The 27,971-nt window shown below is 37.2% G+C and overlaps 1 protein-coding gene across 3 annotated transcripts in view; it reads right to left on the minus strand.

The window, feature by feature from the left end:
• The window catches only part of SLC44A1 (solute carrier family 44 member 1), a 214,737-nt gene that overhangs the window by 76,638 nt on the left and 110,128 nt on the right, over positions 1–27,971 (minus strand). For all 3 annotated transcript variants that reach the window (XM_068552739.1, XM_068552738.1, XM_068552737.1), the window contains exons 6-12: positions 27,472–27,641; positions 25,431–25,520; positions 20,822–20,961; positions 19,413–19,599; positions 18,073–18,238; positions 16,911–17,067; positions 16,139–16,222 (exon numbers count right to left, since the gene is read on the minus strand). In XM_068552739.1, the coding sequence (XP_068408840.1) occupies positions 16,139–16,222; positions 16,911–17,067; positions 18,073–18,238; positions 19,413–19,599; positions 20,822–20,961; positions 25,431–25,520; positions 27,472–27,641 (994 nt within the window). The remainder of the gene's footprint in view (positions 1–16,138; positions 16,223–16,910; positions 17,068–18,072; positions 18,239–19,412; positions 19,600–20,821; positions 20,962–25,430; positions 25,521–27,471; positions 27,642–27,971) is intronic.

Below are 27,971 nucleotides of genomic sequence, written 5' to 3' on the forward strand. Positions count from 1 at the left end.
TGATTTATGGATTTGGTATTTTTCATCATTCTAATAATAATTTCCTTCTGACAAAAAAACCCCAAAAACTTACGGTCCTGAGGAATTTTTGGCTTTGTGCTGACTTAAGAAATTGTTGGTGAGTCCAAAATATGGAAGTTGCTGAAACACTGCAGGACACGAAGGGCTTACTTTACACTGTGTTGTCTGAAAAGTTTTAAATATTGAGCCCAGGAGAGATGGTCTTTAATTTATGAATGTTCCAACTGTACGCTTGTTAGTTACTAAGAAACTGGTATGAAGATGAGGTTTGAGTTATCAAAAATTTAATTTGCCATTATATGCTTAATTTTATTGGTTAAAAATGCAGAACTTTTCAGGGCCAAGGAGAGAGTACTGTACTGAGTAGGTGACTACTTGTGGTTCATAAACTTTTTTCAGTAATGGAGCAGCAAGAAATTATGTTGCTCTTTGAGAAATATAGTATGATTGTGATATATGAAATTCCATCATACAAATTGGCATAACATCACAATATACTACTATATCATGTTTGCAGGTCTTCTTATCTTGAAAGCTAATATATACAACATTTTAAGGAAATCATACTATTAAATTGTCCTGGTAGCATTCATTTGCTGCTTGCTCACTTATACTGTCATCTGCCAGTGCTTTCTATCAGTTAAAAGACAGCAGGCACCTAACTGCAGTGCTTCACATTTTTTCATCTTCTACAAAGCTTCTTTTGAAACATTCTGCCAAAGCCCTCATGACATCGAAATAAACTATACATCTAATCTTGTATAACAGTAACTCAGCTGAAAAATGATAAAGAACTTCCCAAGCCTGGTCTATTCTCAAAGAACCCAGATTAGTTCCCAGTTCTCACCAGTTCCCTATGTACTCACGAAAAAACCCTATTTAACAATTTATTCTAGAGCAGACGTTTTCAAACTACCACCTGTGGGCTAAATCTGTGCTTCTGTACATAAGTTTTATTGGAAAACAGCCATGTTCATTTGTTTACAAACTGTTTTGGCTGTTTTCATGTTATGATGGCAGAACTGAGCAATTGTGGCAGGGACTATATGGCCCACAATGCCAAAAATATTCACTATCTGGTCCTTTGCAGAAAAACTTTGCTGACCCCGGCTCTAGAGTAACGCCAAGAATCAATACCAACCTCACTTACAGGCTATGGAACCCACCTTCTCATCCCTTTCGAAATACAAAGCACATTTGCTCATTTCCAGTCTATTAGTACCTTTTTCCACAACTTCCAGACTTGTAGCATTTTTTACTATAATTCTTCAGTTCAACAATTGACAAACGTCCTTGGTGATCTGAGATACAATTTCCCTGAAGAGAAAAACCTTATTTCCCCTATTCTAAGATATGATCCAGGGGCTAATAAGCCAGTTATTTAATAAAAGGTTTTCAGAGGGAAATACCCTACCATATTAACTATATATATACATATATATTATTAATGTTGATATAAAAAAGCATCATTATAATGTCTAGAATCAAGGATATTGGATGACCCATTTAAATCAACTAGATGTTGTCTTAAATCCCACCCCCGTCAGTGAGGACCAACAACTCTTAACTATGTTGTTCTCCCCTTTCCAGTTTGAACATAACTTTCCTTGAAAGAAGAGACAGAAGCAAGAGAGGATCCACACACCTCCAATCTCTCTTCTCTGTTATCATCAGACCAGCTGAGTCTAGGAGCAGACCCAACACTTCCAAACTAAACTACAAAAGTTTTTTTTTTGCTCTCATTAATTTTCAGAAGCTTCAGTTCATTTGACAATTATTATTCTTCCTCTGCTGCTTCTTTCTTCTCTTCCCCACCCAGCTCCACCCATTCCATCTACTTTTAGAGCAAAAGGCTATTTGTAGACATGAAAGGAGGCAGCAATGATTTCTTTTCTCCACTCCTCAGTTCCAGGGTTGGATATGCTCATAGAAATTTAGCCTTCTTGGCAATATTCCTACAGATCTATGCAACTCCTTTATATTCAACCTAACTGAAAAAAGTAGGTGGATATTTTATAAACGTTTTCCCTCTCTCAAGGCAGGAAGATGACATGCATGTGATACACAAAGGTCAAGATGACCTCTTCAGGAAGAACAATGTGCTAAAGATCATAGCAGGCCATTGAAATTTCCCTCTGCTTCTATACCTCTTAGTCTAAAGGATTCATGCTAAGGTTCTCAAGAGATTCTCACTCCTTTGTAGCTTTGCCTAATAACTGTTCTCTGAGCTTTCTGCAGACCACTTAGTTAAGATTTTTAGAGCCCACCCACCTGCTTCCCAGACAGCCTTCCTGATCTTGAGCGAAACTGCCCACAGACAGGCATGATGATTAACATTTAGCCTGTGCACAACATCTGCTCAGGTAGGACACAGGCTTAGAGACTATTCAATTCTCAGAAGCAAGATAAAAGATGATCACCATCCAGGAATCTTTTTAAAAGGATGCCTGTTAGTCCAAGTGGTCCCTGGTGTGTGCATTTTTGTGAAAAAGTACTGGTCATGTGGAAGAAAATATGTTAGGGCAGAGGATCGCCGGGCAGGTAACGCAGGCCTGCCTGGCCACCGGTCAGACAACAGCTTCTACATTTTTACACATTCTTTCTTTTGTTCACTGAAGGACCTAGAAATTCTCTTAAAGTTTAAAATCTTTACATAATAACTCACTTAATAGGGGCAAGCTAGACAGCAATGGTAGGAAAAGGGGAACAGTTATGTACAACTTTGTGGATCATTATACATTAAATAAGGGAAATGGTAAGTAAAATGATCCCTTTCTTATTTTGAGTGAGGGATGGAGGGGGCACAAAGTCCAATCTATACCATATATTTCACTCAGTTTGGTTGCAAATATTTTTTTAAGGGGCATAAGAATTAAAAATATGGAGCAACAGTCAGCTCTACCCACCACCAGAGCCTCCCATCAAGCCTCTTAGATAGCCTCAACCACCAGAGGGCAGACAGCAGAAGCAAGAAAAACTACAATCCTGCAGCCTATGGACCAAAACCCACAGGTACAGAAAGATAGACAAGATGAAAAGGCAGAGGGCTATATATCAGAGGAAGGAACAAGAAAAAACCCCAGGAAAACAACTAAATGAAGTGGAGATAGGCAACCTTCCAGAAAAAGAATTCAGAATAATGATAGTGAAGATGATCCAGGACCTCGGAAAAAGAATGGAGGCAAAGATTGAGAAGATGCAAGAAATGATTAACAAAGACCTAGAAGAATTAAAGAACAAACAAACAGAGATGACCAATACAATAACTGAAATGAAAACTACACTAGAAGGAATCAATAGCAGAATAACTGAGGCAGAAGAACGGATAAGTGACCTGGAAGACAGAATGGTGGAATTCACTGCTGCGGAACAGACTAAAGAAAAAAGAATGAAAAGAAATGAAGACAGCCTAAGAGACCTCTGGGACAACATTAAACGCAACAACATTCTCATTATAGGGGTCCCAGAAGGAGAAGAGAGAGAGAAAGGACCAGAGAAAATATTTGAAGAGATTATAGTCGAAAACTTCCCTAACATGGGAAAGGAAATAGCCACCCAAGTCCAGGAAGTGCAGAGAGTCCCATACAGGATAAACCCAAGGAGAAACACGCCGAGACACATAGTAATCAAAATGGCAAAAATTAAAGACAAAGAAAAATTATTGAAAGCAGCAAGGGAAAAACGACAAATAACATACAAGGGAACTCCCATAAGGTTAACAGCTGATTTCTCAGCAGAAACTCTACAAGCCAGAAGGGAGTGGCATGATATACTTAAAGTGATGAAAGGGAAGAACCTACAACCAAGATTACTCTACCTGGCAAGGATCTCATTTAGATATGATGGAGAAATCAAAAGCTTTACAGACAAGCAAAAGCTAAGAGAATTCAGCACCACCAAACCAGCTCTACAACAAATGCTAAAGGAACTTCTCTAAGTGGGAAACACAAGAAAAGAAAAGGACCTACAAAAACAAACCCAACATAATTAAGAAAATGGTCATAGGAACATACATATCGATAATTACCTTAAACGTGAATGGATTAAATGCTCCAACCAAAAGACACAGGCTTGCTGAATGGATACAAAAACAAGACCCATATATATGCTGTCTACAAGAGACCCACTTTAGACCTAGGGACACATACAGACTGAAAGTGAGGGGATGGAAAAAGATATTCCATGCAAATGGATATCAAAAGAAAGCTGGAGTAGCTATACTGATATCAGATAAAATAGACTTTAAAGTAAAGAATGTTACAAGAGACAAGGAAGGACACTACATAATGATCAAGGGATCAATCCAAGAAGAAGATATAACAATTATAAATATATATGCACCCAACATAGGAGCACCTCAATACATAAGGCAACTGCTAACAGCCATAAAAGAGGAAATTGACAGTAACACAATAATAGTGGGGGACTTTAACACCTCACTTACACCAATGGACAGATCATCCAAAATGAAAATAAATAAGGAAACAGAAGCTTTAAATGACACAATAGACCAGATAGATTTAATTGATATTTATAGGACATTCCATCCAAAAACAGCAGATTACACGTTCTTCTCAAGTGCGCACGGAACATTCTCCAGGATAGATCACATCTTGGGTCACAAATCAAGCCTCAGTAAATTTAAGAAAATTGAAATCATATCAAGCATCTTTTCTGACCACAATGCTATGAGATTAGAAATGAATTACAGGGAAAAAAACGTAAAAAAGACAAACACATGGAGCCTAAACAATATGTTACTAAATAACCAAGAGATCACTGAAGAAATCAAAGAAGAAATCAAAAAATACCTAGAGACAAATGACAATGAAAACACGACAACCCAAAACCTATGGGATGCAGCAAAAGCAGTTCTAAGAGGGAAGTTTATAGCTATACAAGCCTACCTCAAGAAACAAGAAAAATCTCAAGTAAACAATCTAACCTTACACCTAAAGAAACTAGAGAAAGAAGAACAAACAAAACCCAAAGTTAGCAGAAGGAAAGAAATCATAAAGATCAGAGCAGAAATAAATGAAATAGAAACAAAGAAAACAATAGCAAAGATCAATAAAACTAAAAGCTCGTTCTTTGAGAAGATAAACAAAATCGATAAGCCATTAGCCAGACTCATCAAGAAAAAGAGGGAGAGGACTCAAATCAATAAAATCAGAAATGAAAAAGGAGAAGTTACAACAGACACCGCAGAAATACAAAGCATCCTAAGAGACTACTACAAGCAACTTTATGCCAATAAAATGGACAACCTGGAAGAAATGGACAAATTCTTAGAAAGGTATAACCTTCCAAGACTGACCCAGGAAGAAACAGAAAATATGAACAGACCAATCACAAGGAATGAAATTGAAACTGTGATTAAAAATCTTCCAACAAACAAAAGTCCAGGACCAGATGGCTTCACAGGTGAATTCTATCAAACATTTAGAGAAGAGCTAACACCCATCCTTCTCAAACTCTTCCAAAAAATTGCAGAGGAAGGAACACTCCCAAACTCATTCTATGAGGCCACCATCACCCTGATACCAAAACCGGACAAAGACACTACAAAGAAAGAAAATTACAGACCAATATCACTGATGAATATAGATGCAAAAATCCTCAACAAAATACTGGCAAACAGAATCCAACAACACATTAAAAGGATCATACACCACGATCAAGTGGGATTTATCCCAGGGATGCAAGGATTCTTCAATATACGCAAATCAATCAATGTGATACACCATATTAACAAATTGAAGAATAAAAACCATATGATCATCTCAATAGATGCAGAAAAAGCTTTTGACAAAATTCAACACCCATTTATGATAAAAACTCTCCAGAAAGTGGGCATAGAGGGAACCTACCTACCTCAACATAATAAAGGCCATATATGACAAACCCACAGCAAACATCATTCTCAATGGTGAAAAACTGAAAGCATTTCCTCTAAGATCAGGAACGAGACAAGGATGTCCACTCTCACCACTATTATTCAACATAGTTCTGGAAGTCTTAGCCACGGCAATCAGAGAAGAAAAAGAAATAAAAGGAATACAAATTGGAAATGAACAAGTAAAACTGTCACTGTTTGCGGATGACATGATATTATACACAGAGAATCCTAAAACTGCCACCAGAAAACTGCTAGAGCTAATTAATGAATATGGTAAAGTTGCAGGATACAAAATTAATGCACAGAAATCTCTTGCATTCCTATACACTAATGATGAAAAATCTGAAAGAGAAATTATGGAAACACTCCCATTTACCATTGCAACAAAAAGAATAAAATACCTAGGAATAAACCTACCTAGGGAGACAAAAGACCTGTATGCAGAAAACTATAAGACACTGATGAAAGAAATTAAAGATGATACCAACAGATAGAGAGATATACCATGTTCTTGGATTGGAAGGATCAATATTGTGAAAATGACTATACTACCCAAAGCAATCTACAGATTCAATGCAATCCCTATCAAATTACCAATGGCATTTTTTACGGAACTAGAACAAATCATCTTAAAATTTGTATGGAGACACAAAAGACCCCGAATAGCCAAAGCAGTCTTGAGGGAAAAAAAACGGAGCTGGAGGAATCAGACTCCCTGACTTCAGACTATACTACAAAGCTACAGTAATCAAGACAATATGGTACTGGCACAAAAACAGAAACATAGATCAATGGAACAAGATAGAAAGCCCAGAGATAAACCCACGCACCTATGGTCAACTAATCTATGACAAAGGAGGCAAGGATATACAATGGAGAAAAGACAGTCTCTTCAATAAGTGGTGCTGGGAAAACTGGACAGCTACATGTAAAAGAATGAAATTAGAACACTCCCTAACACCATACACAAAAATAAACTCAAAATGGATTCGAGACCTAAATGTAAGACTGGACACTATAAAACTCTTAGAGGAAAACATAGGAAGAACACTCTTTGACATAAATCACAGCAAGATCCTTCTGGATCCACCTCCTAGAGTAATGGAAATAAAAACAAAAATAAACACATGGGACCCAATGAAACTTCAAAGCTTTTGCACAGCAAAGGAAACCATAAACAAGACGAAAAGGCAACCCTCAGAATGGGAGAAAATATTTGTAAACGAATCAACGGACAAAGGATTAATCTCCAAAATATATAAACAGCTCATTCAGCTCAATATTAAAGAAACAAACACCCCAATCCAAAAATGGGCAGAAGACCTAAATAGACATTTCTCCAAAGAAGACATACAGACGGCCACGAAGCACATGAAAAGATGCTCAACATCACTAATTATTAGAGAAATGCAAATCAAAACTACAATGAGGTATCACCTCACACCAGTTAGAATGGGCATCATCAGAAAATCTACAAACAACAAATGCTGGAGAGGGTGTGGAGAAAAGGGAACCCTCTTGCACTGTTGGTGGGAATGTAAATTGATACAGCCACTATGGAGAACAATATGGAGGTTCCTTAAAAAACTAAACATAGAATTACCATATGACCCAGCAATCCCACTACTGGGCATATACCCAGAGAAAACCGTAATTCAAAAAGACACACGCACCCGAATGTTCATTGCAGCTCTATTTACAATAGCCAGGTCATGGAAGCAACCTAAATGCCCATCAACAGACGAATGGATAAAGAAGTTGTGGTACATATATACAATGGAATATTACTCAGCCATAAAAAGGAACGAAATTGAGTCATTTGTTGAGACGTGGATGGATCTAGAGACTGTCATACAGAGTGAAGTAAGTCAGAAAGAGAAAAACAAATATCGTATATTAACGCATGTATGTGGAACCTAGAAAAATGGTACAGATGAGCCAGTTTGCAGGGCAGAGGTTGAGACACAGATGTAGAGAACGGACATATGGACACCAAGGGGGAAAACTGCGGTGGGGTGGGTATGGTGGTGTGCTGAATTGGGCGATTGGGATTGACATGTATACACTGATGTGTATAAAATTGATGCCTAATAAGAACCTGCAGTATAAACAAACAAACAAACAAAACAACTAATACTAAACTTTCATTGGGTTATTTGTATGGAAATATGTTAATATAAATGTTTCAGACATTACATGAAATTTCTAAAAATCTTATATGTTCTGGTATAATGTTATAAGTCATAATCCTAGTTATTACCTTAAAATGTATATCTCAGAAATAACTAATTTTCTTGTCAACTGCATTATTATGAACTTTCTTCAAATTTTTAACTGTGGTCACTTTTAAGTCTTTTGTCATTTACAGACAGTTCTGGGTGTACTCTGATGCTTTTGCAAACATGTTCCTATAAAAGGGTTTCATCTTTAAGAAATTCATGGAAAAGACTCTGACAAGTACAGGTTTCTGGTAACTGACTGTACTGCTGAACTGAATGAATAAGCATTTTCAGAACTCTAATGAAAAACTGATGAACTCATAAAAGTGCTAACAAAAGATCAAGATGAAAAAAAAAAATTTAATTACATGGGACTGAGTGAACTGATGAGGATGAGTATAATTTTTGTGACTTTCTGTCTGAATTAAAAAAAAAAAAAAATCCCACAAGGACTCAGAGGCAAAGAATATACAAATCAATTTTCACTGCAAAGTAAAGGAGCTGTTACAGTGGAGGATTACTGGACTGAATGTCAATATTATGACATAGAATGAGTGTGTTTCATGTTTGGTAATTGCAATCATTGTTGCTTTTGTTGTGGTCATCCATGTACAATGCTTGGTGTCAGTCTATTTATCTCGTAAAAATAAAATACAGTGTGTGTGTGTGAAAAAAAAAAAAAAAAGAATATATCTGACTAGTAAGAATCTTAAAACCTATGTATTGATATCTCTCTGTAAGTGTGTCAAGTGGGTGTAAAGCGGCATAAACACAGCAGTGAAAAGCAGCTAAACCCCATTATAAAAATAAATTACTTAAAAAAAAAAAAGAAAGAATTAAAAATATGTTGCAAATCTTAATTTAAATAGACTGTCTTTAAAACCATCACTTATCTTAGTTTACAGCATGAAACATGAAAGTTTGAGATGTTTGCATATTCTCTATAATAAACTATACTTTAGTTTTCTTTAAGTTTCACAAAAATGTATATACAGTTGACCCTTGATCAACGCAGGGGCTGGGGTGCCAACTCCCCCTCACAGTCGAAGATCCGCATATAACTTTATAGTCTATGTTTTCTGTGGTTCCAGCATCCGTGGATTCAACCAACAGTGGATTGTGTAGTACTGTAGTATTTATTTTTAAAAATTTGCGTATAAGTGGACCCGCACAATTTGTTTTTCATTCTATGTTGATTTTACTACATTAGCCTATTAAACGACACACCTACCCATGCCAGAACTGTACATTAAGAACCAAAACAGGATAAAAAGGGGGTGGCACCCCACTCCCTCGAAAAAGCCCTGCCCCTTGCCTGGTAGACTAATGCATGTGCCTCCCCATCAATAGCCTCACTCCTCCTCCCTTTAAAATTAAATCCCTCTCGCCAGGTGGGCGAGAAGTTCATCTGTGATGGACCCACACAATTTAAAACTATGTTGTTCAAGGGTCAACTGTAGGAAGCTGTGCATTGTCATGGTAAGATCTAGGTAAACTTAGATTAGAAACTTCTTCCACCTCTAGGTCATGTGATCTACCACAAGGTACCAGGCTCAATTTTCTCATGTATAACAGAGGAAATGTGCCTTCCTTACAGAGTTGTGTAGAGAAAGTGATAATATATATGAAGCGCTTTGTATACTATCAAGGATTTAAGTAGGTGCTCAAAAAATAACTCCCACTCATATTATGTAGAGAAAAGCTTTATAATCTTAAGAGCTTATCAGCCAGAGAGCAGATACCCTCCAGTGTTAAATGTACTATCTTCAAGTGGAGTCAAAGTAAATCAAGGCCTGAGTAATCCAATGCCCAAATGTAACAGATTCTAGTTGTAACAATCTTTCTACCTAAAGTGAATTCTATAGGTTAGATTAGATGTACCATCACTTTCCTGTCACATTAAGATAAGCACCTGCAGAAACAAAGAGCAGTTCACAGTTCACTCTGTTTATCTGCAAAACTCTAGCACCTATGCTGTAAATAGTTAATAGCTTATTTTAAAAATCTAAAGCTCTTTTTTTGAAGCCAGCTGTATTTTCCACATTGTTTAGCATTGAAGCATGGTTTTGGATTATGGAATTTCATAGTGTGCTGCACAATGACTCTGGTCTACCCTGCCTCCACGTAAACACCCCTCTCTATTATCCTCTACATCCTCTAAGGCAGTGGCAACAAACTGGTGGCCTATGGGCAGCTGACATTGTGGGGCCCAAAGACAACACAGTGTTTGCTTTGGCTCACTCAGAGTTATTCTTTTTTTTATTAGTTGTCAACATTTTAATAGCAGGAGATAAAATGCAAACATCCAGAATTCTGGCTTCTCTTAGAAAACTGGAAGAGTTAGAAACTATCTATAAATTCTCACATGGCAAACAGTATCCCAGAGCTAAGTAGTGATGGCCCTCTTTGGATGGAAAATGAGCTCTCCAGTTGACCACTCTCTACTGCTCCCTATTGCTTTAGACCCTGGCTGCTGCACTCACTTACAGAAGTGATGTAACGGACTTCAACCGGCCCTGCAGGGGTTTGTGTTGTCCAGTCCTGCTCCAGGCTTTTGACTGTGGGTTGCAAGCTGACATCAGGAGTTGACAGCAGAAGAAAGGATAGGAGGAAAATGATGCAAAGGGACATTAACTAACTCATTGTTAACCATTTCCAGAGAGTACTACACAAAACAGAACTCCAACTGAGAGACTCTGCATGTGAAGTGTGAGCCACAGTGCATGGCACATGGTAAAGGCTCAGTAAGTGTCAGCTGGCATTATAATTAGTATTATGTTTTCACTGTACTCTATTGAATACTCTAAAGATAACCTCAGAGAATAAACAGGTGACTTGACAAGAAATCTCTGAAAAATAAGAATGAGAGATTTGCATCACAGGATACTTGAGATATATAATGAAGTATAATTAAATATTCCAGCACTGTACACCTGTAACATATAATATTGCACATCAACTATACTTCAAAAAATTTTTAAAATTAAAAACAAACAGTGCCAGTAGAAGAATAGATCAGAAATGAAAGCCCAAAGACAGACTCAAGTATGATATGTAAGAGTTTAATACACGATCAAATTGACATTTCACAGCAGAAGAAAGGATAGATTAATCATTAACTGGTCCTGGGACAACTGATTAAATCCCAGATAAACTAAAATGGTTTTTTAATTTTTTTCCCCTTTTAAAAAGGGGGAGGGGCTTCCCTGGTGGCGCAGTGGTTGAGAATCTGCCTGCTAATGCAGGGGACACGGGTTCGCGCCCTGGTCTGGGAAGATCCCACATGCCGCGGAGCAACTAGACCCGTGAGCCACAACTACTGAGCCTGCGCCTCTGGAGCCTGTGCTCCGCAACAAGAGAGGCCATGATAGTGAGAGGCCCACGCACCGCGGTGAAGAGTGGCCCCCGCTTGCCGCAACTAGAGAAAGCCCTAGCACAGAAACGAAGACCCAACATAGCAATCAAGCAATCAATCAATAAATAAAACTTAAGAAAAAAAAAAAGATAAAAAGGGGGAATCTCTAAAGGACTATAAGAAAAAATGCTAGAATAATTATTTAATCTTGAGGTGGGGAAAACTTTTCTAAGTATAAAAGCCAAGTAAGAAACCATGAAAGAAAAGTTAAACAGAACTGACAAGAGAAAATAAAAAATTTAACTGCTGCACATTATAAAAATGTAAAAGAAATTAACTGTGGACAGTACTATAGAATAAGATTCACCACTCACTGAACACATGCTTAGAGCACTGTAGACTCTCTTCATCCTCATGGTAACAGGCACTACAGATACTCTTTTGTTTTTTAAATTTGTTTAATTAATTAAATTTATTTTGGGGGCTGCGTTGGGTCTTTGTTGCTGCGCACGGGCTTTCTGTAGTTGCGGTAAGTGGGGGCTACTCTTCGTTGCGGTGTGCGGGCTTCTCACTGCGGTGGCTTCTCCTGCTGCGGAGCACGGGCTCTAGGCGCGCAGGCTTCAGTAGTTGCAGCATGCGGGCTCAGTAGTTGTGGCTCGTGGGCTCTAGAACACAGGCTCAGTAGTTGTGGCGCATGGGCTTAGTTGCTCCGTGGCCTGTGGGATCTTCCCAGACCAGGGCTCAAACCCGTGTCCTCTGCATTGGCAGGCGGATTCTTAACCACTGCGCCACCACGGAAGTCCCACTACAGATACTCTTATTAGCCCCATTTTACATATGAGGTTTGGAGCTTATCAGACATTAATTGAAGTGAAATACTGCAAACTTTTTCTCAAAGCTAATGATAAGTATTTTAATGAAAGTGGTAGGTAGTTAGACATGAGCGGCTCCTCGCCCTGTCCTGGACGGGGTCATCTTTCCCTCCCCGACCTGGAAACGGGTGATCAGAACATGCCCAGAGATCTTCCCCTTTTGCAGTCAAGGACCGCTAGGATTCCAGCCTTATCGAGACCAAACAAGACGAACCCGCCAGCACAGGTTGACGCAGGCCCACCAAGACCTAAAAGGTGCCTCAGAGTAAAACCCGGGGTTCATTATGCCGTATTTATAATAAATTAGCATTGCGGTTTTTGCCCAAGTTCCCCCGGGGTTTCGCTTGGGTGCTTGTGGGTAAGCGCCTACGCACAAAGAGAAAAGTCATATAACCTAAAGCTGTCAATCACCTCGGCAGTCAAATGACGCAAGACACAAGGAGGGACTTTCCACCACTCTGAAAAACCAGCCCTACGCCCGTTGGGGGCTGCTTCTGGTTTCCGGACGGCCTGCTCCCCTTCTCTCTCTCTTGGGAGTATATTCTCGCTTTGCTTAATAAAACTTCTGCTGCTTAAAACTGCTCTATGTCTCTCGACTGAGTTCTCTCCTTCCGGAGGTCAAGGACAGAGGAATTGCCGTTTGGCCGGTAACAAAAGTGTTATGTTAGCATGGTGAGATCATGGGTGATGTTTTGTTCTTGTCTTGGTTTTCCAAAATCTTAAGTATCTTACATTACATTTATTTTTTAGAGAAAATAGATTCATTTGTAGAACTACCTTTTGAATTTTCTTTGTCATAGCTCTGTTATCTTAGAGTAAAAACATAGGGAGTTCTTTATAAAAAAATAAAATGCGGTGGAGGGAGAGCGATAACACTTACTAGGTGTCTGCCAAGAGTTAGACACTGGAAGAGCTGATTTATCTGCATTCTATTTCATCCTAACCTAAAGCCTGTGAGGACAGGTATATTTTTCTCCACTTACTGAAGAAGAAAACTGAGACTCAGAGCTTTCACTGAGCTTGCCAAACAGTTACACTGCTGGGGATTGAAACACGTCTTCAACATCTGGGCTCTCTTTATTGGGCCTCCCCCCAGTTACCCACTGTACCTTCTCCAACAAGGCTATAAAAGTGTGGGCTTAATCCTACGTGTATGGGAAAAGGAACTTCATTTGCAGAAAGCAATGATAAATAAAATACAGGAGACAAAACGAAAGGTGTGAGTCGACTCCATCATCTTGGTGCCAGCTATGGCTTCATCTCTAGCAGAGCACTGAGCTGACAACTGCCGAATGTGTGTGATAGCACTAAAAATGTCCCTTCTTGCACTAGTAGATCATACTCTTATAGCCTACTGTTTTCTCAAAGTTTAGAAAAGTCTCTGGAGCTCATTTATTCAGTACCACCATGAGCCCTATCATCTTAAACACTTCAAACAGATGGGTGCCCACCCAGCTCTGAAACATTTCACGGGAACAAGGGTTAAAAAAATTCCACTGGTAACTGGTACTTATGCCTAACCTGTCACGGCAGGAAGTATTCTAATGTCTTCAATATGTTGACCTCATTTCAGATAAAATTCCTATGAAAACAAGAGACATGAAGCTCCAGTGGTAACCAGTTCCCATATCGCAACGCTTCATATTCCCAAAGAGAACTACCAGGTATGAGTTCAGAATCACTCTCCCTAAACCTTTTGCTCCCATATTTGATTTACTACTATTTTGATGCTTCCTTTGAATCTTCAGACATCATGCCTACCTAATGAGGATGCAAAATGGACAAAACCTGTAAAAGAAAGACCAACTTGTAGTTTGGATATACATCTCAGGACTGTTGGGACTAAACTGCTGACTAATGTTTAGCTTGGAATGAGCTGAAAACGTTGGATGTTTGCACCTGGTTACTGACCATCTTGACATGATGTGATTTGTTTTCTTCCTGTAGTATAACTGCACATATCCTTTTTGAGATTCTTAGAGTTTTATATCACCGTCTCAGTCTTTTTTAGTCCAAATATTCATTGATTAACTAATCATTCATTCAGAAAACATTTAAAGACCACCTACTGTATACTAGGCACTGTGATAGTTTCTGGAGAGACAAAAAATAAGATCTTGCCTTTAAGGATGTAAAAGTCTAAAGGATGAGATGAAGAAGTGAACAGACAACTCCCATATAGTGTTCTTAGTGTTTTCACAGAGGTATGAACTGGTGTTGTGGAAAGTCAGAGGAGGGGCTGGGGTAATGAGGGAACGTTCCTTAGAGGTGATGCTCAGGCAGAATCAGTAAGGATCAGTAGGAGTCAGTCAAGCATTGGAAGGAAGTTATTCCCGGCACATTTTGGAAATTGCGAGAGCAAAAGGTGCCTGTGGGAACTGAAAACAGAGAGCTGAGGTTAGCACATCTCTCTGAGAATAAGCTATTTAGTGACAGATACAAAATGTAATGATGATTATCTTTAGTGCATCCATCAACTTTTTTGATGAAGATGACTTGATCCCAAACCAAATTTTAAAGGACATAATTTTTCAGAATGTTGTGGTTGTTACTAATTATTTTAATAATAACCTTCCAAATGCTTTACATCCATAGAGTATGATGAGCTACAAGAATGTATTTTGCTAATGACATGTCATACCTACTTTATCATAGTAACCATAAAACTCCAATAAAGCAAACTCCAGGCAAGCTCAACACCATCACCACAGGACTCTTACCCTTTGACTACCCGTGAGTGAATGGAAAGTGCAATGCTACCCTGCAATCACTTAAAGGTAAATGGTGAGAAAGTCAATTTTTATCTTTGGTCTATTAGATGAGGGCATCAGTACATTAGAATTGATTTTCAGCGACTGGAGAAAAGTGGTTAAAAAAAAAAAACAAACAACCCAGATGAACAGAGTACTTCACAGCGAGAGTCCTACATGCTCAGATACAGAAAGACCCACTCCACTAAGAACTGTTACCCCGTAAGTATCAATCCCTCCATTTGACCTTAGAAATAGCACTTCCTTTGATAATATTTTCCAGGCCAGTATCATAGTCTTCAGCAGTTAGACAAAAAATTAAAACAAAAAAAAACCCCACGGCATACAGAGCATGCTAGTTTTGAACAATAGTAGACAGTTGCAAAAAGGAGCAAGTGTCACAACAGCTTTTCACTAAAGCTTTCAAAAACCATTAAAAGAATTAAAGAACTATGGCTAGAGCAGACAGATTCTCAGAGAAAATCAAAGATGAAAAGATGTGAATTAAGGGATAAGAGATAAATGTCTTTCCTGAAAGATGGTCCCTAATGATATTTTATCAATGTACTACAAGTAATTAATAATAAGCCTTGGTAAGAACACATATTACGTTTAAAAACAAGGATATGATTGAAACAGTTATACTTGATCAAGGCACAATGTATAACACCATGAGAAAAACAAAACATCTTTCACTTAAGCTCAATAACTTTATCTTGGAAGAAGAAACAATGAACCTATCTTTGAAAGTGAATGTTAAATGTATTTTTAAAACATTTTACCTCGGGGCCGGGTGGGGGATGAATTGGGAGATTGGGATTGGCATATATACACCAATATGTATAAAATAGATAACTAATAAGAACCTGCTGTATAGCACAGGGAACTCCGCTGTACAGTAGAAATTAACACAACACTGTAAAACAACTATACCCCAATTAAAAAAAAAAAAGAAACATAGAAAGGATATGACAATTAAAAACAAACAAACAAAAAAATAAAAAACCAAGAAAACATTTTACCTGATTTAAATAATTTAGGCACTTTTCAAGACACCAAAGGCAACAAATGCAAGATTTCAGCACACATCGAGCACAAGCATTTTCCTGGAAAGAATGAAAAATGGAAATAATTAAAGACCAAAGAATCAAACCATATCATACAGAATATTCTAAATTTTAGAAAAATAAAAATTAAGAAAAATCACAACCTATGCTTCAAAGCCTCCACACTCACCCTTTTTTTCCTCAAAATGTAATGGCTGAATTATTTTTAATCAGTTCAATTCAACATTTACTTAGTACCTATTGCATACAAGATATAAGGTATATAAGACCAATAAGGAACTTATAATCTAGTAGGAGAAAAAAAAAAGCGCTAAACATAACAACAATTAGAATCAGAATATGATATAGATACTAGTGCTATGAGAGTGGAGAAGAGAGAGAGAAGACATCACTTGGGAGGTGAGAGGACTCAGGGGAGGCTTCTAGGAAGAGGGGCATTTGAGCTAAGCTATGTAGAAATGCATGGTATTTCTGCAGTCACGGACAGGAAGGAGGTTCCAAGGAAGAAAGCATGTTGAGTCCACACAGAGGAAGAGAAGCACAGGACATTTGGGGAAACTACAGAGTGCAAGAGTGGGAGACAAAGGGGAAGAATTAGATTCTACTAGGCAAGGACTTTGAAAAAAACATTTGCACTTGGACTTAATATCGCTGGGAACTTTGCTACATGCAGAACTGAAGTTCTGGAATGTGCCCACAGAAAGTCCAGAAAAGGGTTTTTCCTTACCTTTCCTTTGAGCTGACTGTGAATGTACATAAGGATCATTCGTGGAATTTTGACTAATGTGATAATGAAAGATCCTTTCGCCACAGTACCAAGGTGATAACGAATAAGGCGATTCACTGATGCCAAAATAGGTGTAAATGGCAAATTCCTTTTATCCCTATATAAAAGACCAAGATGGAAACAGAGAAATGGTTTAGAGTACAAAAGAGTGAAAAATTAGTTCATTTTTCTTATTCTAGCTCTATGACAAAATGGCAAAGTAATACAAATGCTACAGATGTACCATGTAAAATTAATGTTTCATTTCTTTATGGTAGTTTCAAGGGGTTCTTATGCTGTAATACTTTAAGTTAAATAAAACTGTGCTTTGAAAGCTCTTATTAGTAAATAGTTATGGGGTTAATTGTAGAATCAGATAATGGAACTTAAAAAGATGTTAGACCTGGCACCTCATTATAAGGCTATTGTAGTGTATATTCAGCTATGAAGTTAGGAAAGGAAGTCACAATACTTGTTCTGATCCATACAAATTAAAAAGACTTGTTATCCTTTGATGGACGTTTATATAAAGCAAAAGTACAAAAGACACTACTACAAGATTTGTTCTTCTGCTAAATGTAATTTAAGTGTAGCATGACCTGAGGTTCTAATTAATTTTTTGAGAAAGCTACAGAAGAGTATAAAGAATAAAATAATAACCTCCCATTTTCCTACCTCACAGAATGATCAACTACACATTTTGTTATATTCACTTCCAATTACTTTTTGAAGAAATGGAACTCTTACCGGTCTCAGTTCCATTTCCTTTAGACACAATCACTTAGATGATCTTAAGTTTTCTTTATTTCTCTCTTTTTTTAATTGAAGTATAATTGACCTACAACACTATGTTAGTTCTGGGTGTACAACATAGTGATTCAATATTTCTATACATTACAAAATGATCACCACAATAAGTCTAGTTATCATTGGTCACTATACAAAGTTATTATCTTTCTCTGCCTGACTTATTTCACTTAGCATAATACCCTCTAGGTCCATCCGTGTAGTTACAAGTTAAGTTATTATCTTTCTCTGTCTGACTTATTTCACTTAGCATAATACCCTCTAGGTCCATCCAGGTAGTTACAAGTTAAGTTTTCTGACAAGTATAAATTCTCACCTAGTAAAATAGTATGTTACCACAGCTCCTGCCACAGTCATCTGTTGACAGGCTAGAATAAATTCACTGATCCAAATCAGGCCCACCACATGGTACCACCACATGTATTGCAGAGGCCCAGAAACTCTGAACTCCACAAAGCCTTGGTCATTCTGAACAGCGCTGCCTAGGAAAATATCAAAGAAGGAAAGAAGAAGCACATAAAGCATAAACCAATAAGTATGGCTATTAAATCTAAGAGATTAATCTAATTTCCAACAGTATGTCCCTATCCCCAAACCACTGACTTCATGATCACAGTGCTATTACATTAAGGGACAAAAGTAATTATCACTTAAGAACTTGTAAAGACAAACACTGTACAATTAAGCATTTGTTTCCTCAAAGGCATCATATATAGCTTTTAAAAGTTGTTCTATTTGAATATAGTTCTTTTTTAAAAAAAAATTTTTTTTATTTATTTATCTATTTGGCTGCACTGGGTCTTAATTGCGGCACGTAGGATCTTCATTGCCGCGTGCAGGATCTTTAGTTGAGGTATGTGGGATCTAGTTCTCTGACCAGGGATCGAACCCGGGCCCCCTGCATTGGGAGCTCAGAGTCTTAGCCACTGGACCACCAGGGAAGTCCCTGAATATAGTTCTTACCACATTATCAGTTATTTAGTGTAGGCATGAATTTTCAAACACTTCAACTTTTTTTCAGAGGTATTACTTGTCCAATAATTATAGACCTAAATTATTAGCAAAGTACAGAAATTAATATTATTTTCAATTGGTGATGGTGTGCTGAATGGCCAGAGAAGTTACATGTAAGCTTACTATCCTTAAACCACTCCTCATAATTAATTCCATTTAGACATACATAACCTTTGATATTAAGTATGCCTACAAGCAAGTCTGAGAGTCTAACTGTGAACTGTATCACTACTAGCTCTACATAGGTTCAGGTCATTTCCAAACTAGAAAGTCCCAAGGAAGCAAGTTGATCTTTGGCTATAACTGGAGTTTGAGGCAATTCCAGAGCAGCACTGTATTCATTAGTTCATCTTAGAATGAATCCAAATGTCTGAGTCAGTACAGGAGCTTACTTCAAATCCATAACCATCTTGAAACTGGGTATGATTTCAGGCCCTACCTGGTTTAGACTCACTTTGCTGGGATGTTCTAAAAATCATGAACGGGGAATATGTTATTGAAGAGCCATAACCATTGCTAGTTCTGATGGTTGTTAGACCTTAGTCCATAAATGTCTTAAGAATTATATCTCTCTGATGTTTTAAAATATTTTAATGCAAATCAGTTTCATCACTAAAAGAAAGAAGTAACATGTCTTCTTACCGGTAGTGCCAAGAAAGAGAAGTGTCATGATCCAGTACACCCAAAACAGGACAAGAGCAAAGAAGGTCCAAAAGGGTTGGAAGACTAGCAGTGGCAAGTGAATGAAGACCTTGCCAGCCACGTGGAACAAGGCGATGGTGAGAGCAACCCGTTTGCGCATGACTAACATTATGAGGAACAAGATAACCTGTAGGAGAGAACAGATGGAAAGATTCCAGCTACTGTTTTAAGCAGTAAAAACAGAAACTGAACAATGGTGGAAATTTTTTAACATAACCCTTCATTCCAAAATGGGGATGTATCATTCTCTGAATCCCAATAACACTTTAACAGTCTGTATCTCTCTTGCAGCCCTTATTTTTCATTATATATTGAAAATGTCTTTTAAAGCTAAACATAAAAGAGTTTCTCAATTTATTAATACATCCTAGATGTATTAATTCTTCTACTTTCCCTTTTCCCACTCGTTATGAATCAAAACGTGTTGTTTGTCATCAGGATGAGACTCTTAATTTATTTAAATAGATACATGCTTGCCACTCTGAAAATAGGGGAAAAGACGATATGCTATGACCACAAAAGCACAGAGAACTTATACCTCATCTCCCTTGTTGGACCAAAAGCACCTTACAAGCAGGGTCCATGTCACATTTATCCTTTGTCACTCCCCACTCTGCCCTGGCACCTGGCACAGAGAATTGTACTTAAAAGATGATTAATAAATATTTGTACAATGATAGCAAACAAAAATCTTTTGGCACCAATGGTTTTATGATGGCTTTATTTTTAGTTTCTAATGCTCAATGAAAAGCTTGGGATTGCTCCAAGAAGTGGACTGAGATTTTTTTCCCCTTTTTTCAGAGAGGAGAAGGAGATGAACCAAAGATATGAATACAGATTACTGAACCACATGTTAATGAATAATTTTACTGCAATTATTATAATAATTATACTAGTTAGTGAAGCTCACCTCTCTTTTTAAAATAATGTTGTTAAAAGTTTAAAAGGGAAAAATGGGAAAATAATTAGTGACTAAGTAGATGGATTTACACTAGGTAGCCTATTTCTTAATAGACTTTTCTATAGTAAAGAGAACTGTTTTTTAAAAATAATTACACTATCTCATGACAATAAGATGTATGTTCTTACTAGAAAATGATAATTAATATTCTAGGTGAAAATTCCCTCTCAAAAAGCAGGCAGTACAGAACAAAATGTCACATCAAATAGCACTCATCATTTAGGGGAGCCTTCTGAAGACTTTTGAGTATGTCATACATTGTGGGGCAGAGATTTTATCCAATAGGGATCATGGTTAGGCATGCAATGGCTAAGCGTGAGTTTCTGCTTCATTAATGATCTATAAATAAAAACATAAACCTGAAAGATACACCAAGGCCTATACTCACTGTGAACACTGTAGCTGAAATGGCATAGATGAGGAGGGCCCGAAGATTGTCTTCAGCTACCTGAAGCTGTTCAGGGATAACTGCTTCTTTGGGAGACTTTCTTTGCTTTGCATATAGCCACCATAGTACACCTGTGCCACCTGGAGACAAAAAAACCAATTGTTTTTGCAATTATTGGCACAAGAAAATGTGTAACATAAATCCTCAATTTTCTGGACCCTTCCTATATATCAACGTGGACTAACACAGCAGCAATCCATTTGGCTGGGAGGTGCGTGGCTGTAACTTTTTGCCAGCATAAGGGGAACTCCAATGACTCCACTTACAACTTCCACATTAGGCACTTACAAATCTCTCACTGTATCAAATAAACTTCCTTTAACTGTACTTATTATCAACTCTGAAGCTGAGAGAGAGCCAGCAAGGACAGATACCCCTGAGAGAAACTGGTCACGAAGAGAGCCTCAGTGCCTGTTTAAGCTAAGGAGCCTGTGGGAAGCAAGTAAGGGTTACAGAAATCAGCAATGAAGCTGAGGAAGGCAAAGATCTTCTCTGTTGTACAGTAACCCCAGTGCCTAGTGAGGAGACACTCATGCAGTTGACGAAATATTTGTACAATGAATAAATGAAGATCAAATGAGTAGTTCCCACCAAAGGTAGGAACAAAGATAGGAAATCTTTGATAGCTGGATAGCGGTGGGCACTAGGGATGGGAATTTTTATCTCCATGACTGGTTCAGAGATTCTGAGATCTAGACTGAAGAGGGAGGCAGACCTGCCTCCATATAAGACAGCTGCATTGGACACCTTCATTCAATCCATTCGACAAACACTTTGAGTGCCTACAGCACCTACTGTTCTAGGGGCTGGGGATAGAGTGGTGAAAAACCAACATCAACTCTCATGCAGCATATATAGTAATGGGGAAACAAAAAAAAACAAGGAAACAAGTGAAAATAGAGTATATTAAATCTAAGAAAAAAGTTGCCAGTAAGGGATAGAAAGTGCTAGGGCTGGGAAAGCATTACAATTGTATATAAGCAAGGCCTCACTGGGGTGAGACGATATTTGAGCAAAAGAATCAAAGACAGGGAGAAAGCAATCTATGAAACGATCTAAGAGTGTTCCAGGCAAGAGGAAACAGCAAGTTCTGAGATGCTGATATGGGCCATGCCTGGCAGGCAAGGAAAGAGGAAGCCACTGTGGCTACGGCAATGAGCAATGGGGAAAGCAGTAAGAGATGTGTGCAGAGAGGGAGCTGGGCACCAGATCATACTGCAAGGCCTTGTAGGCCACGGTAAGGAAATGGAAGATTCAGAGTAGAGATGTGTATGTATAGGTGGATGAGATGAATGCCTGGGAGAGAAGCAACTGGGCTGAGATCTATGCAAATCAACCTGACCTCCATGTGCACTCAAGTCAAGAGTGAATAGTGTCAAAGGGAAATTCCAACTACCTGTTGGCAAATATTAAGCATGAATTTTTCTTCTATGGAAGATGATTAAACAAACCAAAACAACCATGAGTCTATGAAGAATATTTCAGAGAAAGGGAAAGGCTACTTCCATTTTGGAATCTTGAAGGTACAAGAAAATTGTTTGGAAAACTGTTTAATATCCTCAAAAAATGGAATAAAATACGTTCTCTACAAACAGAAATAAAAAGTTGAGAGAAAGCCTGAAGTTCAAGGAAAATAGAATGAGATGATAATGATGACTACCTACCAAGGGCATTGTTCATAACATCCACAGTAGATATCATTAATTAAACATTTAAACTTGTGCCAGGAATTAGCACAAATAGATGCAACCACATTTAAACACAATGCTATTAAGTGGGTATTATTAGCTCCACTTTGCAAATGATGAAATTGAAATTTAGGAAATTTCAGCAGCATGCCAAATGTCACATACTTGGTAAGTGGGAGAGCTGGGATTCAAATCTACTTTTATTATAAAAGCTATCCATCTGTTATGAACTGAATGCTGTGTCTCCTCAAAACCCATCTACTGAAATCCTAATCCCCAATATGGTGTATTTGGAGGTGGGGCCTTTAGAAGATGATGAGGCCATAAATGTGGAGCCCTCATGAATGGGATTAGTGCCCTTATAAAAGAGACCCCAGAAAGCTCCTTCCCCCTTCTGCTATGTGAGGACACAGCAATCAGATGGCCGGAAACAGGAAGCTGGCCCTCACCAGATGCCGAATCTGCTGGTGCCTTGATCTGAGACTCCCCAGCCTCCAGAACTGTGAGAAATAAATGTTTGTTGTTTATAAGGCATCCAGTCTGTGGTACTTTGTTACAGCAGCCCAAACTGACTAAGACATCATCTAAACACAGAATTAGATTTGAAGGCTACAAACTGAAATGAAAAGGAAGATGGCTGAGAGAAGGAAGACCTACAAATAAGATGAAATTGGAATAACAAAATTAAGTAGCCAAGTACAGACTGACACCAAGGAAAACAAAATCAGTGATATGGTAGATAAACTTGAAGAGTTCTTCCTGAATGTAAAGAAAATGACAAAAGGATTAAAATGATAATTTAGAAGATGATAGCAGGAGAGTAACAAGGATCTTAAAGAGAAAACCACCAGGATGGAAACAATAAACAAGTATAGAAATAAAGTAAACTTTTCAAAGTTGAAAAAGATTCCCCAAAAAAGAGATCATAGGCAAACTGAGTTAAGATTCTGAACCAGATAAAAATTTTAAGTTGTAAGGATAAGTTAAAAATTATATAAACATCTAGGTAAGTGAGATAGGTTATGGGCACAGGAACAAAATTTAGACTGGTCTCAAAGTTCTTCTCTGAAATGAAGTACAGACATAAGGCAATATACTGTATCTTAAGACTTTTATATGCAACAAATTCAATATTCACATGTGAAGGCAAAGGCAATCTTAGATAACCAAGAATTCAGAACATTACAACCCATAAGTCTTTCATGAATAAGTTACTTGAACTCAGATTCCAGTCAAAACAAATATGAACTGAAATTTAGAACTCAAGAATGAACTTTTATAAAAACAGGACCAGTATAACTGAATCACTTTGCTGTACACCTGAAACTAACACAACATTGTAAATCAACTATACTCCAATGTAAAATAAAAATTAAAAAAAAATAAAAATAGAAGTAAAAACAGGACCAGTAGTTCTCACTAAAATCAGGACAGGAGAGAACTTAAATAAACTTAAATATAATTATGAAACTTCTCAAGGCAAAGGTAAGCAAAATTCTTTGAAAAGATATAGTACAACAAATAATATTTTAAGTTTAATAATAACCTGAATATGAACACTCAGAATATTTAACAAGAGCTAAAAAGTGCAAGTGGGCAGAAGAGAGTAGGATTAGACAGGAAGGAAAGTTTATGCTAAATTTAAAGGGGGGGGGGACCTCAACAAATATTGTTTCATTTCAGCCTTTAATAATTATAGAATTCTAGACTGAAGAATATTTTCTGAAAATGTTTAGGTTACCAACTGAAGAAGTGAAAATAAAATTATACCATCCAAAGCAATGGTGAAAATAACCAAAGAAAACACAATTCCATACAGCAAAGATAGGGAAAACAAAATAAGGAAGCATAAATTTAAGGAAAACATAAAACAGATGACATCAGTAAGACCAAACATACCAGGTAAACGTGACAAATTCTCCTACTGAAAGAGTTTCATACTGGGTTAAAACGTTTTTATACTATATACATACACACACACACACACACACATACATATATATATGAATATCAAGGTCTGGATTCCAAATGCTAACACTGGTGAACTGAAGGTGGGTCCCTATAATTATGACATTTTTAAAGGCAAAGGTAAATACTCTTTAAAGAGAAGATGTAGCATGTGAAATAAAACTTTTATTTTCTTTCCTATATTTCTATTTTCTACCATGGAAGTAGTTAGATACCATGAGTAGGTATGACATTTATAATTGGGAGGGGGAAATTTTTTTTTAAAGACAATAAACACAGAAAACCCAGAAGGTTTCATTAGAAACACTAAAATAAAAACAAAATAGAATGTCAATAGACAGAAAAACGAGTAACAAAATTTTAAACACACACATGTACACACACATCCCCCCCCCCCCCGACAGAGTTATCCTGCCAGGAACACTTTTCAACCAGAAAGAATTTCAACACCTTAGAATGGCTGATTCAGGCCTTAAAAAAGTGCAAGATAAAAAGAAAGGGTCCCTTCACTTGCCAGGCAGGGAGCACTGGAAGAATCAAGTGAAAATTCAAAAGCAGGAGCAGAACAGAGGCTCAATTCCTTTCTTTTCAATTGTACTCTCCCCCTCAAACTGATATTGACAGAAAAACGTTAGTCCCCATTTAAAAATATCTCACTTGCTCTTATTCCAAAAGCCACTGACCTTCCCATTTTATTTGATTTAGTGATCTCACAGTGAACTAACTTAAATGTAATCCACTCACCTGTCTTTACATTTTATCAATGAATTCACAGGCCTTACAAGAGGAAAATTATTTAAAATAACCAAAATAGTTCTGAATTGAGGGATTGTTAAAGGCAAAATTTAACTCTCAATTCTAATCACTAAAAAACAAAGGAATAAGCAGCTTACCAAGTGAACCCAGGATGAGCAGAATTGTTAAGATCCACACAAGTATTCTTGATATATACCTGATTATCACCATCAAAATCATGGACAGAACTGCAGGGAAGATAAAGAACACACAGAATATCATTTGAAAACTTTAGAAAATATAAAGAGGAACTCTTTCAATTGTTTTCTCCTAGGGAAATAATTTGTTGCTATTGACAAGTTCATGACTCCAATTTAGGTAAGAAAGGAAACTGGCTGCTTTTGTACTTTGACTTTGGTACTTGTACCACTTGAACAGCATCACTTAAAACCAAAGGCACCTAACTGGGTTTATAAATCACAGAAAAGAATACATGCAAATGTATATGGTGACTCAAAAACAGCACAGAACTGTTGTGGATTTGCTACAGGAAGACATCAGAACTCACATGCAAACATAGATGCCAACACACAAAGTGTAGAGGATGACATGCCATGTTAATGACCGGAAAAATTACCACACGTAGACAGAGATCAGTTAAATTAGGTGCTACACTTCCTTGAGTCACCTATGCGTTTCAGGACCAACTTCTCTGATGTTCGGTCAACAAGCCAGATGGTATATTATCTTTTTCTAGTTGTTTCTCTTCTAAAACTCCAAGAGATGGTCTGACCCTATAGAATAATATCCTGAAAACTACTGAAGCCAAAATTCCTCTGACGTTACTTCTCAACTGAGGTCAGGGGTCCTGACTAAGAAGCTCTTCAAAAAAGGAGCAAAGCTTAGTTTGAGTTATTTAACCAACTCCTCTACCCACCCCAAGCTAAATTCCAACATGCCAAAATCTTGAGTGAAAATCTCAAAAGAAACTGAGAAGATTTAACCCTTGCATGGGGAAATTCATTGCTGAAATCATAATTTGTTCATCTTTAATTATCTAAAGTCCCATTTCACAAACAAATGAATAAAGATCTTAAAACTTCAAAAGAAAACCATTCTAATAAAAAATGGAATTCCAATGGCTTAACAACATTATTAACACTATTTTTAAGTTTGGATTTTTTTTTCTTGGTTCAAGTATTCAACTATTTCAGAAATCAAAAAATTTTTATATAAAGCTAGACTAATAATCAAGTTTCCTTGGACCATTTGCAAAGCCAAATAAATTGTTGGGATCTGTGACTAGGTAACATTATTAAGGTATTCACATTTGCAATAAATGTACAGGAACCAAAAACAGATGGGAGCGTTTCAAATATCACAGAAATAGCTTTTCATATGGACAGCATTATTTCAACTGAGTCAAGTACTACCTAAGCAAAAAGAAAATACTCTCTAATGACAAGACAGAAATATAGCTAGACTTCTCAATGACTATAATTGGTGTTAACAGGCATAAACACTCATTTTACTTATATAACAAAAGAGTTGTTTGGTTCCTGCTACAGTTTACTTCTCCCAACTAAAAAAGTCTATAAATTCTGATATGGCTACATATAGTTCTCGGATAATATAGGGAATTTACATTTTGAAAATAACATTTATTTGCTTTTATTTATTTTATTATCTATTTATTGACCAAAAAACTAAATGGCTAACAAGTGGAGATTTCCTACTTTTTCAAGCAATACAGATACTAATTGTAGCAATGAAAAAAATTACATAATCCAAACATAATATATCAGAAATCTATGCTCTTTGATGGAAATATAAAAGAGAATATGTAGCCTCTTTTTATAAGCAAGTAAGCCTTTTGGAATCAAAACTAAAAACAAAGGGATGCTGATAATAGAAACCTCCTATTATCATATTAAAGGTTATTATAGACTTTGTAATCAAAGTTTGGGAATACACCAGTTTTCTCCAATGAGAGAAAAAGACGGGAAATGAGTTTCAGACATATATATATTCTTTTTAAAATATGTATCTATTTATAACTATATATATTCTGAAACAATTATTTTGGCTATGGGAAGTTAAACAATTTACAAGTATCCCCAGCAGTATTCATATTTTGGTTAAAAGAACAGTCTTCTACTGCAGTACTATGCAATAGCTAATAATGAGAAAAACAATTACCTAGTGATAACAAGCAAAGTCCCAATATAATTTCTTTGCTGGTCATTACTCCACTAATCAGCCTGTGTAAGACACTATTGTCACTGACAAAGGTGATCAGGGCCTCTGCAAACTTGGCATAGCAGGAAATGTTCACAGGAGCACAGCGATGGAAGAATGGAATAGGTGCACTGGTGACACAAGAAAAAAAAAATCAGAAAAAAAATTACTCCTACTTAATATAAATGCCACATCAAACACACAAATGAAAGGTGAATATGACTGCAATACAGTCCACCCTCCACACGTCATATGGGAGCTAAGAGCTGTGAGCTTAATGCTATGAAGATGACCGTCATGGGGCATGATGCACATCTTACCACAAGCCTTATCAAAGAGGGTGGAGTGCATATTCCAACAGAAGACATTACCCTCCCCTTCTGAAAAGAAACACACACGCACATACACACACATACACACATACACAACTACTAAAAGCAAAACCAAACACTTAAACTCCT

Source organism: Eschrichtius robustus, chromosome 10 (genome assembly GCF_028021215.1).
Source record: "Eschrichtius robustus isolate mEscRob2 chromosome 10, mEscRob2.pri, whole genome shotgun sequence".
In the NCBI taxonomy this organism is placed as follows: domain Eukaryota; kingdom Metazoa; phylum Chordata; class Mammalia; order Artiodactyla; family Eschrichtiidae; genus Eschrichtius; species Eschrichtius robustus.